The 19,614-nt window shown below is 38.8% G+C and overlaps 1 protein-coding gene across 2 annotated transcripts; it reads left to right on the forward strand.

Moving 5' to 3' along the window:
- The first annotated feature begins 4,456 nt into the window (after window positions 1–4,456).
- On the forward strand, window positions 4,457–19,385 carry LOC116862795 (uncharacterized protein C3orf14-like). 2 transcript variants are annotated; one of them, XM_032850204.1, is made up of 6 exons: window positions 4,457–4,527; window positions 5,180–5,291; window positions 5,913–5,996; window positions 7,396–7,519; window positions 17,203–17,277; window positions 19,219–19,385. In XM_032850204.1, exons 3-6 carry the CDS (start codon window positions 5,944–5,946, stop codon window positions 19,348–19,350), a joined length of 384 nt encoding a protein of 127 aa, XP_032706095.1. In that variant the 5' UTR covers window positions 4,457–4,527; window positions 5,180–5,291; window positions 5,913–5,943; the 3' UTR covers window positions 19,351–19,385. The 2 variants fall into 2 exon arrangements, with proteins under 2 accessions (XP_032706095.1, XP_032706096.1); XM_032850205.1 differs by having other exon boundaries at window positions 5,916–5,996.
- Window positions 19,386–19,614: the final 229 nt, after the last annotated feature.

The following is a 19,614-nucleotide window of genomic DNA, read 5'->3' on the forward strand; positions in this document are numbered from 1 at the left end:
CAAAGAAGTCGCAATGTGGAAAATCTCCAACCCTTGTTCTTTCAAAAGATAGGTTTTCAAGTGGATGCATACAGCAAACAGTAATGATGGGAAAACAGGCTGGCGCAAAGAGCCTCTAATTTTTTTAGTAAACGCAATTGCAGAGTATTACAAAAAGATGGGAATTGCAGAATACAATGTTCTAAGTAGTCAAGTATGCATTAAGAAGTTATTAATTGGGGCGCCTGGGTGGCTCAGTGGGTTGAGCCTCTGCTATCGGCTCAGGTCATGATCTCAGAGTCCTGGGATAGAGCCCCGCATCGGGCTCTCTGCTCAGTAGGGAGCCTGCTTTCCCCACCCACCCACCCCCATCTGTCTCTCTGCCTACTTGTGATCTCTCTCTGTCAAAGAAATAATAAAATCTTTTTTTAAAAAAGTTCTTAATTACTTACTCAGTAGTCGACTGATAAAGTTGTTACAAGATCCTAGGAGTAAAAAAGGGTGATAACATGGAGAAAATAAACAGGCAGCAGGTCTATGAAACAGAAAATCCTTACTTTAAGAAAAGCCTGAGCTAAAGAGTTAGAGAGAAACTAATTTGTAGATTGAGAGCTGGTGGGAAATCCAGGAACCAGGATAAAAAAAAAAAAGAAAGAAAGAAAGCCTTTTACATTATACACAGCTAGAAGGGTATCAGTTTAAGACAAAAGGATTGTGTGAGCTTTAAATTACTGAAATTTAGAAAGGAGGAAATATATATATTTACTATAATACAATGTACAAATGATTTGCTAAGAATTATCATTTTTGCTTTCAATTTTTAAAGTTCTAATGTGTTCTCAAGTGAATTTTAGAACTAGTGAGGTTTTTAATTTGCTCTCCCAAGAAAGAAAAAGCTTATGCAAATTCTTACTGGAAATCTCAAGGAATAAGCATAGTTTTATCAGCAGTCTTATTTTCTCAGCTAAGAATGTCTATAATGCAGGCACCAGCTGTGATAATGATTTCTCTATTGCTGAGTTTTATCTGATTGGACCTAGACTGATAGCTGATTCATTGGCAAAAGATCCTAAAGAAGTATCTGGTTGTAAATTCTCTTTGGTCAAAACCCATCCAGGGCCAATTTAAAGCATTTTAGAGATATTATGAGTAGAGAATATTTTTCCATAGTGATATGGACAATCTATAACTATAGAAAAAGATAAAAGTCTAAAGAGTATTTCAAGTGAAGAAAAGCAGAAATACACCCAATTGTACCCACTTTGCCACATTTCATCTGGGATATCCTGAAACAAGGAGGAAAAAAATAACCAACTCCATTTCAGCCATGAGTTCTTCATTTTCTTATTATTTGTCTACCCAGAGCATACCTAAATGAAGTCTAAAAAGAAGGCCTCTGTATAACCCATAACAGAGTTTACTGTTAGTAGTCTGAAGTCTTTGATATTGTCAAAGATCCTGGGATTCTTTTGTTTCTTACTCTTTAAAGCTTGTCCTTCCTTTTTCACCCTCAAGCCTTTCTATTCTTTACCTACCAGTCTCACCTTCTCCAATACCTCCTTCACATTATTACTGCCAAATTTTTGTTTTCTGAGTCTCTGACACTAGAAATGAAATCTTCAAAATTGGGGGAAATAAGGAGAAAACATTCCTCTCAATGCTTCCTCTCCACTGGCCCTCACCCCAGACATACCTTTATGCACACACTTCTGCACAGACACACACCTCCTTCGCTTAGAAGATTTCACAGTCTGTCTTGCCACCTGATACACCCAATTAGAAAAGTTGACCTCCAAATTCCACCCAGTTTTCCAAATTCACTTCAGCCTTCCAAATGTCACCTAGACTATTTCAGCTCTTGGTGCTCTCTCCTTTCTTCTCTAGCACCCTCATAATCTGCAGGACACTTTTTAGTCACAAGTTCTTAATACACTCTATATAATTACATAAAATACTAACATCAAACAAGCCAAGGCTCATTTACTTACAGTGTGATCCTAAATCATGTCTCTAAGCCTGTTTTCTCAGCTATAAAAATGGGGACAGTACATAAACTAGCAAACAATGTTGTCTTACTCACAGGGTTGTTAGGATTAGCTGAGGTAAATCAAATACAGCGCCTAACACGGAATGAGCACTTCATGAATATTAGTCATTTTTATGTTGTCAGCCAAAATCCTCTAGCTTTTTTAATTCTTTTTTTTTTATTTTATTTATTTATTCGACACAGAGAGAGATCACAAGTAGGCAGAGAGGCAGGCAGAGAGAGAGGGGGAAGCAGGCTCCCCGCTGAGCAGAGAGCCCGATGCGGGGCTCTATCCCAGGACTCTGAGATCATGACCTGAGCCGAAAGCAGAGGCTTAACCCACTGAGCCACCCAGGCCCTCCTCTAGCTTTTTGTATATACCTTAAGAGCCTTCTAGGCTCCTGAGGGTAGGGGCTATGCCTTAGAAATATTTAATAAATATATCTTTAAAGAATTTATGACAAAAGAGCACAAGGCTTTGTAAATAATGAGGCTTAGGGGACAATTTTAGCATGCTGGTGGACAGAACTCTGCCAGGGTTAGGAAATATTAACTTCACTGCACACTTACAGAATCCCCCATTATGAGCCAGGCACTACTCAGTAGGTTCTAATAATCTGCATGGTAGAACACGAATATCTCACTCCAGGAAGTACCCAAACTTACCTAATAAACAGAGAAGCCGTATATTGACAGACTGCACAATTGCCAGAGACGCTTCTTCTCCAGTCAAGTGTCTCAAGGATCAGATGGGGGCTGTCATGAAGACAGGAGCTATGACGGCAGATTTTTAAGTAGAAAGCACTTTTGGGGATCCTATAAGATATATTATCACAGTCTGTCTAGACAACCTCTAAGTGTCTGTGAGGTATTCCTGATTACCATTCTCCTAAAAATTGCAAGAAAATTCCAAGGTATTCCTTCATTCACTCCTAGGGCAGACAATGAGGAAAAGAAGACAGATTCAAAGCTTAAAGGGCTGGTTTGTCCCAAAAGTGTCACTATTCAAACTTACATAAAGCAGGGAGGGGAACAAAGTTTGTTTTAAATAATATATACATACACATACTAATGTGCAGCTTCTTTGTTCTCTATTTCAGGCAACCCATTACCAATTTAACAAAAATCCTTTTTTGTAACTTTACATAAGAGGTAAGAATGCTTTGTAACCATGCAAAAGTTCCATTTCGTTCCTAGAACACAAAGCTATTCAAAGGTCTGTTTTTCATCTTTACTAAGTAAGGCTGTGAAACAGCTAAATCAAACGTTCTATCAGCTGAAGACAGAACCTCTCAAATTATGATATTTCCATCTGGGATTATTTCAAGGCCATTTTAGTTCCTGAGGATACAGCAGCAGGTAATCAAAAATACTTGTTCTTAGGATGTCCAAATTCTAGTAGGAGTGCACTGATAAACACATAAACAAGTGATTGTAAAATGTGGGGAACACCGTGTTCTGGAGAAAAAACAAGAAGGAGGACAGAGATAAAAAATGGAGTTGCTATCTTATACTGAAGGTCCAGGGAACGCTGCTTCTTCAAGGAAGTAGCCTTGAAAGATGAGAAACTAAGTCTATGTGGGTTTCTGGGCTTTTCCAAGCAAAGGAACCATGAAGTGCCTGTAGTCCCTAAGCAGGAGAGGAGTTTCATGTAGATATTCTGGGAGTTAAGAAATAAAAGGTACCTGGATTGGAGTCCTAGCACTTTGCCCTTTACCAACTCAGGTTAAGAAAGCAACTTGACCTCTCCTGAATCTGTTTCTACCTCTGAAATTTGGGATAGTGCTTCGTGTCTCACCAAGTTATTTCAAAGGGAAAAAAAAGGCTTAAGAACGCACTTGACAGCATTAAGAGATTATTCCCAAGTTTGTAACCTGAGGGTTGTGGGAAATTTCCTCAAGGCTCTACTGACTGCAAGCTCCAACCTAAATAAACAGCCAACCTCATTTGACGATGAGGACAAATGAGGACGATGGTACCTATATCACCAGGCGTTGTAGGGTAAGAGCTAAGAAAATTCACCTAAACACGGCAACCCGCACGCAAACCCCTCAAAACATCCACGATCGGTATTACTGTCCCTCGTGCAGCCAGGGGCTCCACTCCTCTGCTTTACACCTGACGAACAGGGGGAAGCTCTCTGAAGCAAAGACCTTTTTTTACTGACTCTGCAGACCATTCAAACACGCTGGAGTATTTTGAAGGATTTTTCCCCATTTCCATATTCTGCGACATTCTAGCTTCCCTCTCTAAAACATATTCAGGTTTCATCTTAAAAGGCCTAGAAACTGAGCTACCATCAAACGTTTTCGTAAGGCTCAGGAGGACCGCTTCGGTAATCTCTCCCCTGAGCGCAGCACCGTCACCTTTCGCGCCAGAGGCCCGCCTTTTATAGCAACGTGATCACGTCATCTCGTCGCGCGTGCGCAAAGACGGTGGCGTGACCACGCCCAGGCCTGTGCTGAGACCCAGCGTCCGCACGGTAGCGGACGCCTTTATGGAAAAGGTCGGAGTGGGACTAGGTGAGTGAAGTCCCACAGCGTTACCGGCGGCCAGTGGGTGCCTTGACTGTCCGAGAACAGCACAGGTGCTCGCAGGGCCGGTGGGGAGCATGTCGTTAAAGGGGGAAGAGCCGGGATGAGGAGGAAAGGTCGTGAGTCCTCTGAGTATAAGCAGGAAGTTGGAGTGGTTGCAGGGTTAAGAATTCAGAGCCCGCGGATCTTCGGTTCGAAAGGCAGAATTTATCTTGGGGTTTGTCTGGAGTGCTGATGGCGGGCGTTACGGAAAAGAAGTTACCGTGGACTAACTTTCCGAGATTTCCTTGACGCTGCATTCGAAAGGGGGAGGAAGGCGGCGACGATTGGTCCGTAGTGATCTTAGAGGATACGTGTCTGTAACTAGATCCTTGTGGCACGCTGGCGGGCGAGTGCTGTCCGCGGTGCTGAACGCGAGACATTGGTTTCTTTAGAAGGAAACCCGTTGAGGGCAGGCAGTGTTTCCTTGCCCTTGGCTGGGATCAGTGCTATGTGCCTCCATGTATGTGCACTGAAGGAGCAGCTCAGTCTATCAACGCTGGACACTCAGAGATTAGCGACAGTGTGTAAATCATAAAATTTACCAAACCCAGTGCTTCGCTCCAGGAAAAGAATTTCATTCCTGTTTTTTCTCCCTTAGGACAGTCACCTTCAGCTTTTGCACGCAACCAGATGATTTGCCTTCGGGCTCTGAGCCTTCAAAGCACTTGACTTGATCTTTTATCTGTATTGGTCCAGGCCCTTCAGTCAAGGTGAGCTTGCTCATGTGCCATTAAAATGGGCTTTCCTAAACTCCCCAAGTGGGAGTCCTGAGCGCCCAGGGTAAGGGGAAAAGACCAGCTGGGCTTTTCCCCGCAGTTATACATGAAAAATACTTTCTTATTTGGAAAAGAGATGGTAGAACTGGGCAGTCTTCCAATAAAGGAAAGACCATGAGTTTCCAGTTGGTTCTTATAACTTGTTTGCCTTTCTATGTGTGTGTGCACAGGCATAAGGGATGGTATTCCTGTGTTGAATTTTACAGAGTGGATTTTTTTTCTTTCTGTTGATTCAATAAAATGTTTACTAGTCTTAGTACCAGCTGCTTGTTTGTTTTCAATTCAGATTAAGGTTAAAGTGTGAGGAAGTAAGAGGAGGAAATGTAAAATCTGTTGAGTTTACCTGATTCATGGTGATTTTGGATGCGTCTGGCATATAAAAAACTGTGCATCGTAAATAAAAATGGTTTTAAATGCATTCTTTCATTTTGTACATCATTATATCTCAATTTTTATTTTTCTCTTCTGAGAGAACCAATGGGTTGAGGTAATAAAACAATCAACTGCTATGAAGCTGAGGACATTAAAGTAACTTTAAATATTTTTATTATTTAGCAGAAAGCTTATAAGGCAGCTTTGATTAAACATGACCTCCTTGTTTGCTCAAGAAATTCGCCTTACTAAGAGACATGAAGAAATGTAAGTTTTTTAAAAGGCTTATCTAAATTAATAAATTATACTGGCTTTGTTAGTGGAAATATTGTGTGCCGAAGACTTAGGAAGTCTGAAGGTGTCATTTAAATTTTCTGACACTTGAGAGATTTTGGTGTTAGGGAATGTCACTGTCTCTTAAGAATAACAAAGATTACAAGGTATGATCATGTTCTCTTCTTACAATTCTTACTATTATCTGGTTAAATTCACACTTCTCACCTTTCTGGTTTCCTCACTGATATATATAATGGACTTCTGTACACCTCTTACCCAGGATAGGCTTCATGAGTATGTGACCTGTGTACTCACAGTTCCTATACTTGGTTTAATGCTCTACTGTTGCTGTCTTGAAATTCCTAATAGTTTTTTAAAGGAGCCCCACATATTCAGTTTGCATTAGGCCTTGCAAATTATATAAGCAGTCCTGCACTTATACTTGATAATAACCTTCTCTGCCTCTTTCTGTGGGCTCTCGTGTTTTCCTTTAATTAATTACCAGGCCCTCTTCCTTGGCTTTCTAAGATCTTTCCCTTATCAAAATGTTGAAATAACTCAATTTCAATGCTACCCTCAAGAACAGCCCTCTGAAACACAGCATTTCTTAATAACCTCCACAACTATCTGGAGAGTAGACTGTTATATATATATATATACCACATGTATTTTTTATCGTCTGACTTTTTTTAATCAATCATTTAAGGGGACCAAAAAACTTGTAAAATGAGCATTTGACCAATGAGAAATTTTTAAAATATATGTAACAAAGTAGCTTGAAAATTTACTTAAAACTTTCTACATCTTCCTTCAATTACTGTTTCACCTTGTTGTGAGTATGCATACATACACACAGCCTCTCATTCATATATGGAACCATCATCTTTCTCTTGGAAAAAGAGGAAAAAAATATTTTTATTGCTTCTTCAAACATATGGAAGTTTAGCGCAATTCTAAATGTGTAACATGAGATTCAGGGGTATTGAAGTGTTAAGCAGAAGGTTTCGTATAGCAAGTTATATCAATGTATGTGTGTGGGGAGGTATATATAAGTATGTGTACAAAGGGATATGTATTACAGTTTGCATTTTCACCAAAAATTAAAACATGTTTTTAACACTCTAGAATAATTGCAAAGACCATAGAGGCTAAAAAAACAGAAGCATGTAGTTACGACAGATATGTTGATGAAAATAAGAATGATTTTACCCAGATTTAAGACTGACTGGACTATCTAAGTTTTCCAGTGCCTTATTAATTGACATAGTAATTGGTTTTCAAAATAGGTTGAACTTGAAGTGAGGTATAATTAAATAAATTTTTTATGTTTGTCAAGCAAAAAATGTACCCTTTAAAAAAAAAACTTTATATAATCTTTATTTTTTTCTAGAGTATCACAAAGATTAATGTTACTTCAACAAATGGAGAATAAATTTATAGATGAAAACAAGGGAAACGCATCTCAGATGCAAGCAGCTGAGACTGCTTTTAAAAGGAACCTCAGTCTTTTAATGGTAAGTTTCCATGACTTGAGTATAGAGACTTTTTCCCCACCTTTGCAAAAAAAAAAGATTTTAAGTGAATTTCATAATTTTGATGTATATACTTTGTTTTGAGTAATAAATATAATTAATGAAGTACTATCTAGTTTTTAAACCCATGTTAGTTGGATACGTTGCAAATGGATTCCTTTTTTAATGGAAAAAAAAAGGAAGTTTGTTTAACCTAAGTGTTTTTAATCAACCAGAGGAACCAATGACCATAGAAGAAATTTAGAGGTCACCTTTGTGCAAGAAGTAATAAATACAAGATGTAGCTTTCCATCTTCCATCTTCTTTTATTTATAGGGAGATCCTAAAACCCCATGAACTACCTATAAGGTTTTTAGATCCAACTCAAAACTATTCAACATCATCAAAATAAGAAAAATTTGATTTTGCCCTACTAGGGCCACAGTCAGCACGTAGAATTCATATCTAAAATAACAGATTTCCCAGATCTCTCTTGATAGTGATGGAGGAGGTGGTCAAAGTATGTGATTGCGCAGGGCCCCACCATTTGGCCAATGTGCCCATTTGGAGTAAAATCATATGTGTAACATTTTTGGCTGCTTGCTATACTTTGCTTCCAGAATTGTATGGCTTCATCCATAATTAAAACCCTAAAGTTTGCTTCCATTCAAGCTTCCAAGAGATCCTATGACTAAAACATTTGGGAGTAAGGCTATATTATTTAAGTTATAAAGCAGTGTTTTCAGTTTTTTATTGTTAAATATTTTCATCGATAGGCATGATATAGTTATCTTATGTAGTCACTAGAGGATAAAGGAAGAGGAAAATTCAGTTATCTTCTCAGCTTCTGGCAGTTTGATCCACAGTAATTTAAGTCACAGCCATAGTGCTACCAAAGCATTCTATGTTGCCATATGTCTTACTTGCCCAATGGTGTTTGCAATATTTATTTTTAAATGGAAATATATAGGATAATCTGGAATTTGCTGTGAAAAGTCAGAAAAACTAAATTAGAAGGCTTGATGGCATGATCGCTATTTACCTGCAACAAGTACAGGTACTATTTGGATTTTTTCAAGTAGCTTCCTTTTAGTGAGCAAGTATTTGGTGAATGCCCAGAAGGGCCTTACTACTGAGCTAGTTCTGAGCAGACAGTGGAGTTAACAAAATAATTCAGAGTTCTTTACATCAACTAGCTAACAGGCTTAACTGATGACATAAGGTTATCACATACAACTTAAGAGACCTTAGTTAATTGAACATTAAGTTATAGGGAATCCTTAGCACTTTAGGAGTATGTATTAAAAAAATCATCGAAAACTAGAATATTCTAACAAGTCTGAGAGGGGAAACTAAGCTGGAGCTGTGTTTGAATAGGAAGATGCAAGATATTCCATTGCATTCTTACAGAAGAACCACGACCAGAAGAATGAGTGGCCGTTTTAGTGTCCATGGGACCCTGAGCTAATTAGCTTGTGAAGTCACGGGAAGCAAGGTTGGATATGTTTTGTGAGACCGACTGAAGAAGCTGAGACCTGATATGTAGGGATAATACAGTACTAAAAGTGTTTGAACAAATGAAAAATAGGGACTTATATAAGAAGCATATGGGTATTTAAGAAAGATTCATTTCCTATTTAGATGCAATGTGATTTGCAGAATGGAGAGATTAGATTTAAGGAGAATAGCTAAGAAATCATTGCCATATCTGGAAGGAAGATAATGAACCTAGTTTCACTGTCATTAGAAGGAAGCTTTGATGGTGTTTTAGCCCCCGATTATAAAAGTAATATATTCTTCTTTTTAATTTAAGAAAAAATGTTTTTTTTTTAATTTATTTAACAGACAGAGATCACAAGTAGGCAGAGAGGCAGGCTTCCCGCCAAGCAGAGAGCCCAATGCGGAGCTTGATCCTAGGACCCTGGGATCATGACCTGAGCCAAAGGCAGAAGCTTTAACCCACTGAGCCACCCAGGCGCCCCTAAAAGTAATATATTCTTGCTGTAAAAAACTGGAAAGAGCCAAGAAGATGAAATGGCATACTTTCCAAATCATCCCACCCAGCTTGAAATTAATGTTTTTATACATTTCCCTTTAGTGTTTTAATAAGCATTTACTGAGCTCTTATATTCCAGATACAGTGCTTGCTGTTAGATATGCAGTCTCTTCCCTGACTTTTTTAAAAACATATTTTGAATACTTGTATATGCATTTTTTTTATCCTGCTTTCCCTCTTATTATTTTGTTTTAAACTTTGGAAATAATTTTAAGGGCTCTACCATAGAGGTTATCATGAAAATGACCTAAATAGGACTTAATCACAGAATTTTCAGGTGGGAGAAACTTTAAAAAGCACATAGATTATATTTTCACTTAAGGCTTTAAATTTTTTTTTTTAGCATAAAAACTTTTTTTTTTTTTTTTTCAAAGATTTAGAAAGGGTAAAAGTGGACCTGCTTTGGCCAAAGGACCATCCATTCAGCCCCTCCTTGCCTGCTCTACTGTGGCTCTAAGGAATAGTGAAAACCACTGACCTGCGCTGATCTCCTAATTTGGAGAGAAAGAACATGAAGTAACTACTTCGAATACCCACTCCCTGTCAAGAACAGGTTCAGTAGGGCACCTGGGTGGCTCAGTGGGTTAAAGCCACTGCCTTCAGCTCAGGTCATGATCCCAGGGTCCTGGGATCGAGCCCCGTGTCGGGCTCTCTGCTCAGCGGGGAGCCTGCTTCCCTTCCTCTCTCTCTCTGCCTGCCTCTCTGCCTACTTGTGATCTCTGTCAAATAAATAAATAAACTCTTTAAAAAAAAAAAAAAAACAGGTTTAGTTACATCAGGATATATACTTCAGGGGTGCCTGGATGGCTCAGTGGGTTAAGCCTCTGCCTTCAGCTCAGGTCATGATCTCAGGGTCCTGGGATCGAGCCCTGCATCAGGCTCTCTGCTCAGTCGGGAGCCTGCTTCTCCCTCTCTCTCTGCCTGCCTCTCTGCCTACTTGAGATCTCTCTGACAAATAAGTAAATAAAATCTTTAAGGAAAAAAAAAAAAGGATATGTACTTCAGTACAGAATACATTTGAAAAATGGTTCCATTGAAACTTGAAAACATTCCTCTAAAGATAGTAACAAAATAAGGATAAGCTCTATTACCATCCATTATTTGACCTTATTTAGATGCTCTGACCAATATAAGAAACATTAACATAGAGTGAGCTTTAATTTTTGGAAAGTAACATATAATCCTAGTATTTTTTTTTAAAGATTTTATTTATTTATTTGACAGACAGAGATCACAAGTAGGCAGAGAGGCAGGCAGAGAGAGGAGGAAGCAGGCTCCCCGCGGAGCAGAGAGCCCGATGCGGGGCTCGATCCCAGGACTCTGGGATCATGACCTGAGCCGAAGGCAGAGGCCCTAACCCACTGAGCCACCCAGGCGCCCCTAATCCTAGTATTTTTAATTGATAATGCTATATACTTAGAAAAGCCAAAGCTGTTTAAAAACTAGTGTATTGTGAGTTGAGTAAAATTAACAGATACAACGGAAACATTCAAAAATCTGTAACAATCCTATATATATATACAAATGGAAAATATGAAATGACATTTACATTACAATGAAATTATAAAAACACTTGGGAATGCTTTTAACAAGGGATAGGAATGATTGGTATAAAAATAATTCTTACATTTCAATGGGAGATTTAAAATTTAAATGGAGACATAGGCCTTAATCCTGATGGGGAAACGATTTTTTTTTTTTTTAATCAGGAGTCACAGTGTTATTTTTAGATTTAAAAATAAGCCCACCAAAATCTGCATCAAACCCAACAAAATTTCTCTAAATGTATTTGGAAAAAATAAAAGAATGATTTAAAAATGGGAACAATAACAAAAAGACTAATCCCAAAGGTCCAAGCATAATAGTAAAACAATGGACATGAATTTAAGTAGTGAAGAAATTCAATGGGGGTTTAGTCAATGAAATATCACAGATGATAATGGATTGTTAGTTTCTGCTAGTTTCCCTCTTATGAGTAAAATAAGATGTGTCTGCCTTTTAAAAACAAACATGATTGGTACAGATTTGGAAGAGAGAGAGAATTTTGTTTCTATAAATACTTCCATGATGTAAACAGTCATCTCTTCGACCTCTTTCCCCACCCCACCCCACCCTCACCAACAGAATTTAGTTTAACCCAAAAGGGCAATTTTGAGGTAGCGAGCATCACCTCATGGGAAGTTGGACCAACATTCCAGGGTGAGAAAGAATGGGAGCAACAGATTAGACATACGACGAGTGCTTCCCTTAAGGCGGGTCCTAGAGGCCTTCTTGGGGCAGCTGGCAGTTACAGCCTTCCCCACCTCCACGGCCAGTGACTTAGAGGACATAGTCTCTCCTCTTTCCTCCTCACACTTCTCCCTTTCTCCAATTCAATGAAGAGCAAGTTTGACAAATGCTTAAAGGTTCCTTGTACCAATGACCCTGTATCTCGTGCTTTAGGATCTTCTTTTTTCAATCCTAGAAATTGCCCCTTCAGCAAATTAAAAGATTAAACCCAGTCCAGCTATGGCTGGCTTCACTGTATATACTTATAGGAAGATAGATATTGCTGGGTTAGGAGGAAAGGACAGGTCTAGGCAAGAGGAAAGAAAGAAATCTCAGTAAATGACTTTGTGCTCATAGTTGATCTTTCCTAATCACGGTCAACTCCTTTACAGAGGCTGGCTGCTGAATTCTGTCATGGCGTAATATTTATACCACCATCCATACCGGAAACTTGTTTTTTTAATTGTTACATAATATTTCAAACCTATGTATAAGAGGGAATAGAAGAATGTACTTCCATGTGCTTATCTCCAAGATTCAATAATTTTCAAAACACAGCCAATTTTGTTTCATCTACACTCGTCACCTTCACGTCCAACCCCTCAAATTATTTTGAAGCTAATCTTCAGACATCACATTGTTCATTTGTAAATATCACGTCTTTTTCATCAGTAATTATCACTCAGAGATAAGGGCTATTTTAAGTACAATTACAATACCATGATCCATCTAAGAAATTAACAAATATCCTCAAATATTCAGTCAGGATTCAGATGTCCCTGATTAAAGTATTTTTACATTGTTTGAATCTGGATCCAAATAAAGTCTAGTACGTCATTGATTGATAGGTCTCTCAAATCTCTAAAAGTTCCCTCTGCCTTTTTTTTTTTTTAACCCACTTTTATTTGTTGAAGGAATTGGCTCATTTCTCCTATAGTTTCCCAAACTCTGAATATTGCTAATTACATTGCTGAGGTATCACTTAGTAAGTTCCTCTGTTCCCTGTAATTCCCATAAATTGACGGAAGTTATGTTATGCAACAGAAAGATAATGCAAATAATTTTAAATTTTCTAATAATGACGTTTTAAGCTTTTATCTATTTAAGTAATCGCTACACCCAACATGGGACTCAAACTCATAACCCTAAGATCAAGCATCCCCTGCTCTTCCCCACTGAGCCAGCCAGGCACCCCTCTAGTAACCACTTTTAATAAAGCTAAAAGGCACAGATTAAAGGAAATGTATTAATTTCATATTTCAAATGTAACTGATATTGGAAGTTAGTAAATATTTTATGTTTTTTTCCCCTCATTGAGCCTTCAAAATTCAGTGTGTAGTTTCCGTTTACAGCGCTTCTCAATTCGGGCTTGTCACATTTCAAGTGCTCAGCAGCCGCTGAGCATAATGGATTAACGGAGCAGATCTAGAGGCCTGATCAGATTCAGGGTCAATGTTTTGGGGAAGAACACTTCATAATGCCTGGCCATCTCTCTTTCTGAAATGTTAGCAGTCACTGATGATCATGATCTGTTCACTAAGGGTTGCAAAGTGATACTGAAATTCAAAGATAAACGTCCCCTCATCAATTACTGGGTTACACTGAAGTACACTCCATATAGGAAAAAGTATATAAGTGCTTGCTTCTTTCTCTGTACTTAGTTTTCAAAAATAGATTTGTTCTCTAATATCCCCCAAAAGTGACCAATTAGATGTTGATACTCTTAAATACCTCTGTGATTTGAAAGGTCTGGACCCTCTTCAATTTGTATTCCCAGTGATGCTCAAATTATCCCATTTTTACCAAGGGGGAGCCTCCATGTTATCTCCTGAATGCCTTTGACATGATCTTAATTAACAGTCTTTGATAGTTTTCTTTCTTTCTACTCTGGCATCTTCCAGGCCATCATTTGCTGCTTAAGACCTGGAACTGACCATTGCTCCAAGGAACCCTGGATCCTTTTGATGGGAATACATGTTTAGAGCCCTTCATCTGGGCTCTAGGGATGTTTATTATAACTTTTTTTAAAAGATAAAATTCATCAAGAGCTCATATAAATAATTCCATTTTGATTACATGATTATAAGACTTTTAACTTAAAATCCATCTTTTACCTCTAACTATTTTCCTCCTCAAACCAAAAACCTTAGTTCCTAAATAATTTTCCAGTACCAGCATAACTACTCATTTACTTTAACCCATAATATAGACAGCACTACCAGCAACACTATGATTACTGAGTACAGTTTTCAGTCAAACACTTTTCACTATCCTTTTTGTTTGTGGGGTATAGCTCATTACAGATGCTCAGTCAAAATACTGTGTTCTAAGACCACCTGAGGTACTTTTTCTTAATGTGGTTATGCCACCAACTAGATGACAGATTCTTTCTTTCCTTCTGTTTTCAATTTTTAGGGACTGCTTTTTTCATTTGTTCTATAATTGTATATGTTTTTAAATGATCTAGTGGCAGATCTATAAGGCAAGATACCAAGATCTGGACAGGTGAGTCTAGCTGCTCTTCATCTGCTTTTTTTTGCTTTTCTCCCCCTACCCCCTTGGGTACTTTTTTTTTTTTTTTTTTTTAGTTTTTTATTTATGCACAGGAGACTGTTGACACCTTAGTCATTTATTTACATAATGAATATTTAAGTGTTTAGTACATACCCTGCACTTTGTTAGATTCTCGGATGCTCAAAGGTTGAATGAGGCACAGTCCGTACCTTCTGGCAGCATATAGTCAAACAGAAGGTTCTTAACTGGAAGTAATGGGCTATAACTTGCTACAGAAGGCAGAGATTTTTCAGTCAGGCTAAGGAATTCATACTTTATCCTCTGTGTAGTGGGTCTCTATTTTTTTTTAAATCTGTGTAAAGACATATTTAAAGTAGTGATTTTAGCAAAACTAATCAATTGCACATGTGGTTAAAGTAAAATGAGATATGGTCCAAATACATATTTGTTGAACAAGGAAGTGTGATAATAAGACCACAGCACTGAGAATGGCATGGACAGGCTAAGGGAGACATCCTACAGGAGTCATCTATGGACCTTTGAATTTTTAAATGTCAGGGAATAAGAACAGTCGAAGGTAGAAGATACAGCATAGGTGTCTGCAAGAGTAGAACTCCCACTACTGTACATTCAGTACACTAAGTAGGAATAAGGGTAGTTTGGTTTCATCAGGTTGAGAAATAAGGGCTGGGAAGAAAAGTTATCCATCCCTCTATATTAATCGTTGAAGCTAGATAAGAGACAGTCTTGGAGAGAGAAAAAGTAAAAAGAGGAGGACAGATGTCACAAATCTTAGAAAGCCCACACTTAGGATTAAGAAGAGAAAAAGGCGCCAACTTAGGAGAAAGAGAAGTAGGAGTCAGAGAGGTAAGCAAAACATCTAAGAAAGTAAAATCTCACTTATGAAAGAAGTTCTCTGGAGGGGTGATAATCCCTTGTCGACAGGCTGCAGAGATGACAGTCAAGTTACTAACCATAGGCCTGTTTTACCAGGTCAGAGATCCCTGCTCATATCTACTCTTCCACGGCAGATCTGCTCTTCTAGGAGAGAGGGCCAATATCCTTATTTCCTGGTCTTTAAGAGAAGTGTTTATCATCTTGTCTATAGGTGCTAGTGGCACCTAGGTCTACCACCAACCATAAATTTGCAACTGTTCTTATAATGGGGTCAGTGGAGTTGTGAGTCTATTGTTTGTTTGATTTATGAAAGTAAAAAATAATTTTCCCAGGACGTTGTAAAAATCTCCGTGCAATCACAGGAGAGTTAATCTCCGGTGTCTGTTGTAACATTGGCATCAGAAGCACTTTAGTGTGCGTCTTGGCCCTAAACTTCTGGTAGGGAATGGACGTGGCTAATAAGATGGGCTTTTTATCCCTAAATTGATGGTTTTCCCCTTCAAATCACCTTCTTCGAGACAGCAGGTGCATTAATGGTTGTGCAACTTTGGGGAGTCCCTTTAGGGAATTTCCTGTTTTTCCCTTTTACATTTCACACCCATTCCTTGCTCCCGCCACTGCCATCTGCTCGCTCTTTTCTCCTGTTCAGCATTGGATTCTTCACACCCCACGCCCACGTCCTTTTCCATCTCTCTCCGTCTGTCCAACAGCCCTGTACTTAGATCGCTCCAATGCTTGCACACGGATCAGAGAACTTTCTCTTTTCCATCAACTCACTGAGCTCACAGGAGAGACAAAATTGACACGGCCCACAGCCAAGGCCTCTGTCAACTTGACAAACATAAGCAAGCACAAGACAACACAGGTGCCAATTTGGGAAGCATGAAACGGAGCTCAGTGTTTCACTGACGACGTGGGAGAGTCCTACATTTCTGGGCCTGTACTTCATCCACATATCAGGGTGACATCTTCACTCGGGTCTGCGTTACATGTAATTGCCCCTGCGCTTCTGCAACCGCAAGAGAAAATGCACACACCCACACGTCACACGACAGATTAAAGCACAGGGCTTAAATGTCATCAGCTAAATGATGTACGACACAGCCGTAACGCCGGCCAATGAGAATGCCCCAGAAATCGAGTCCTAAGAAACCAGAGTCTTCTGAAAAGACTCTTGTTGCAAAGTACTGAGGTACCTCATTGACTTTCTTTCGAATACGTGGAGGATTTGCATAAGTATAAAATTAAAAAAACAGGGGCGCCTGGGTGGCTCAGTGGGTTAAGCCTCTGCCTTCGGCTCGGGTCATGATCTCGGGGTCCTGGGATCGAGCCCCGCATCGGGCTCTCTGCTCAGTGGGGAGCCTGCTTCCTCCTCTCTCTCTGCCTGCCTCTCTGCCTACTTGTGATCTCTGTCTGTCAAGTAAATAAATAAAATCTTTAAAAAAAAAAAAAATTAAAAAAACAGAATACTGAACAGATGAAATGTGTGACCTTAATACACCATTTGCATGATCTAGACTAGAACGCTTCACTTTTAAGGTTAGCTCAGTGTGAGGCTGATTCTCTGACTGTTTTTGGTACCTGAATATTGGACCATTTTATCCATCTGGCTGTTTTTAATGGTTTTAGAGCTATATTAGTGTCCTGAGCAGTTTTGGAAGAAAGTCCTGTTTGCCAGGATTACTGGCATTTACTGTTTTAAATGAAAAGGAAGACCTTGAAAGTCCCACCCCCCACACTTCTTATTTTAAAACAAGAAACGCTGCTTTTTCTACTTGAAACTGGTTGATTAAGTAATGATCAGTCCTCCTACTGGAATGCCCTTCCTTCAGTTCAGACGGTTTATCCAGAGAAGAGTTGACATTTGGGGTACAGACATTGCTATTACAGGTGACATTTGTATGCGTTACATAAATACATTTTGTTTCTAAAACACGGACACCTATTACAGGATCTAGAAGCCGCAGAAAAGTCTCTGCAGACCCGGATTCGCCCAATTCCATCACCAGAGGTGGTTTCTCTTGAGGTGAGAATCTTAAAGAACAAAAGTATAGAAAGAGACCCCATTCTGTTAGTAGTGCACTCTAAATTAACCGTGGTTAGGTGTATGTATTTCCCAGATTTATTTATTCGGTAAAATAAGATGTGTCTGATTGCTCCTTACATGTCCACAGTGCTGTGCTTTGTACACGGTGAGGAGGGGGTAAGTATTTTGATTTCTAAAGATTTATCAGGTGACAATTTTATAAAGATCCCGTATCTTCTCATCTAGAAACACCTATCTTGCTCAACCGTAACAGACAGGAGACAGCATACACTAAATCGATTTACCAAGATGATGGCGTGCCTAACCAAAGTGCTTTTCCTGTTGGCCGATGCTAGAAGTTCAGTCCTTTCACCAGATTCCAACCAAAGCTATTTAAGTGCCTATCGTCATGCAGTATCGTGTGGCTTTTGTCCGTTTTATTTTGCTCAGTTCAAGAACAGATTGGGAAGACTGTTGGCAAAAATAAACCCTATTTGGTATATGAATATATCTGTGATGAAAGGAAATTTACTACATATAGAATAGTTTCGTTTTCTATTCCTAATGACCTTTTTCAAATGCAGTTTTGCTTGCTGCCTAAACAGGGATGTGAATAGACGCAAAATTAAAGGCTGAGAATTTGCCCTTCAGTTTTCTGTGCCATCTAGAGTAATAAGGAAAGGCAGGGATCAAGGACAGAAAGAGCTGTGGTACAAAGTTGTGCCTTGGGCATGTCTTTTCCTTTGTTGAATTCTCCAATACCTTACTCTGGCCTATACGGGGCCCACACAATAGGGGTTAATCCAGCCGTGAATGGTGGAGAAACTCCCGACCACAGGCCCCTGGTTGGTATTTTCCTTAGCTAGTCTTGCACAACAGGATGACCTCCATTTTAAGTGTGTCTGGCTACTTCTCAGACCACATGCACAGAGGGGTGGAAGTGCAAAACTGCTCATAATTTCAACTTTCAGAACTCCTATACCTTGTTAATGTGCAGAATGAATCACTATGTGTTCTTAATGCTAAGTAATTCTTTGGCTTAATTCCCCAAAATAAGATTGATAGTGATGATCCCATCCAAAATGCCCTCCTATGATACAGAGCTTTTGTCAGTATACTTTTCTTTGGCCCCCTCAGGGCAGTCACCCAAGAACCATCAAAGCTTGGAGATACTACATGGTGATCTTGCCTGAGCTTTCATAGCTTACAGACTTGCTATACTCAGGCCAATAATATAGTGTCTCAACTTCCAAGTTACTGGAATTAAAAATGGTTACATGATATTGGTATTATTTTTCTCAGTATACAAAAAGAAAAAGAAAGGAAGGAAGAAACTGGGAAGAAATTAAGTTTGCCATATCAAGTACTCTTCTAAAAGATACAGTGGATGAATATTTTAAGTGTTTTTCCCCATACAATTAAGGAGTCAATGTACCTGAGTCCTGTACTATAACACACTAGTTATGTTTCAGTTCCTGATCTCACCCCAGGTGAAATCTTTTTATATTAGTTATAAAGCAGTTGTTCATGTCTAATCATTTCATTGTAATATTTTTAGTATGGGTAATCATTTGGCATGGGATTTGGAAGAGTAAACAAAAACATTTAATGATTGTAGCCATAAATGATACTACTGGTAATAATCACACGGTTGGCCACAAGAGGGCGTGTAAAATCACAATAAAATCCCCAAACCTGTAATTCTGCCAGGCTCCGGTTTTACTGAGAAATTTGAAAATTAACACTAGTAAGTAGCCAGATTTCTTTCTAAAATTAACATAAAATATTCTCTAGAGGAAGTGCATTCTACGTATATGTGTGTATGTGTGTGTGTGTACACGCACACACACACTTCAGTGAATAAACATTTAGACTATTATGAAGAGCCAAGTTCAATTGCTTGATATGCTTTTTTACTTTTGGATGTTGTTTTTTTTCCAGACTCTTTACTGGGCATCAGTAGAAGAATATATTCCCAAATGGGAACAGTTTCTTTTAGGAAGAGCACCATATCCTATCGGTGTTGAAAATGAAAATGAAGTAGAAAATACCGTTCAGAATGAGGCACAGTGATAACTTCTTCACATACTCTTTTCAACAAAAAAAAAAAAAAAAAAAAACTGTTTAGTACAGCTGAGTATTAAAGAATACGCAGGTCATTTCGGGTGCCTTAGGAATCAAATATGTTCATATTGTCCCATTACCTCCTCGATGACATGAAGATAAGAGAATCAACTGACAAATCTCAGGTTCTATCCTTTGAGACCTACTCTTACTTCAGGATCATGAATTTGCTTTCTGCCAAACACATGGAAGTGTTAAGAGCTAATACCGAAA

Source organism: Lontra canadensis, unplaced genomic scaffold, assembly GCF_010015895.1.
Source record: "Lontra canadensis isolate GAN:19392208 unplaced genomic scaffold, GSC_riverotter_1.0 scaffold331, whole genome shotgun sequence".
Taxonomy (NCBI): domain Eukaryota; kingdom Metazoa; phylum Chordata; class Mammalia; order Carnivora; family Mustelidae; genus Lontra; species Lontra canadensis.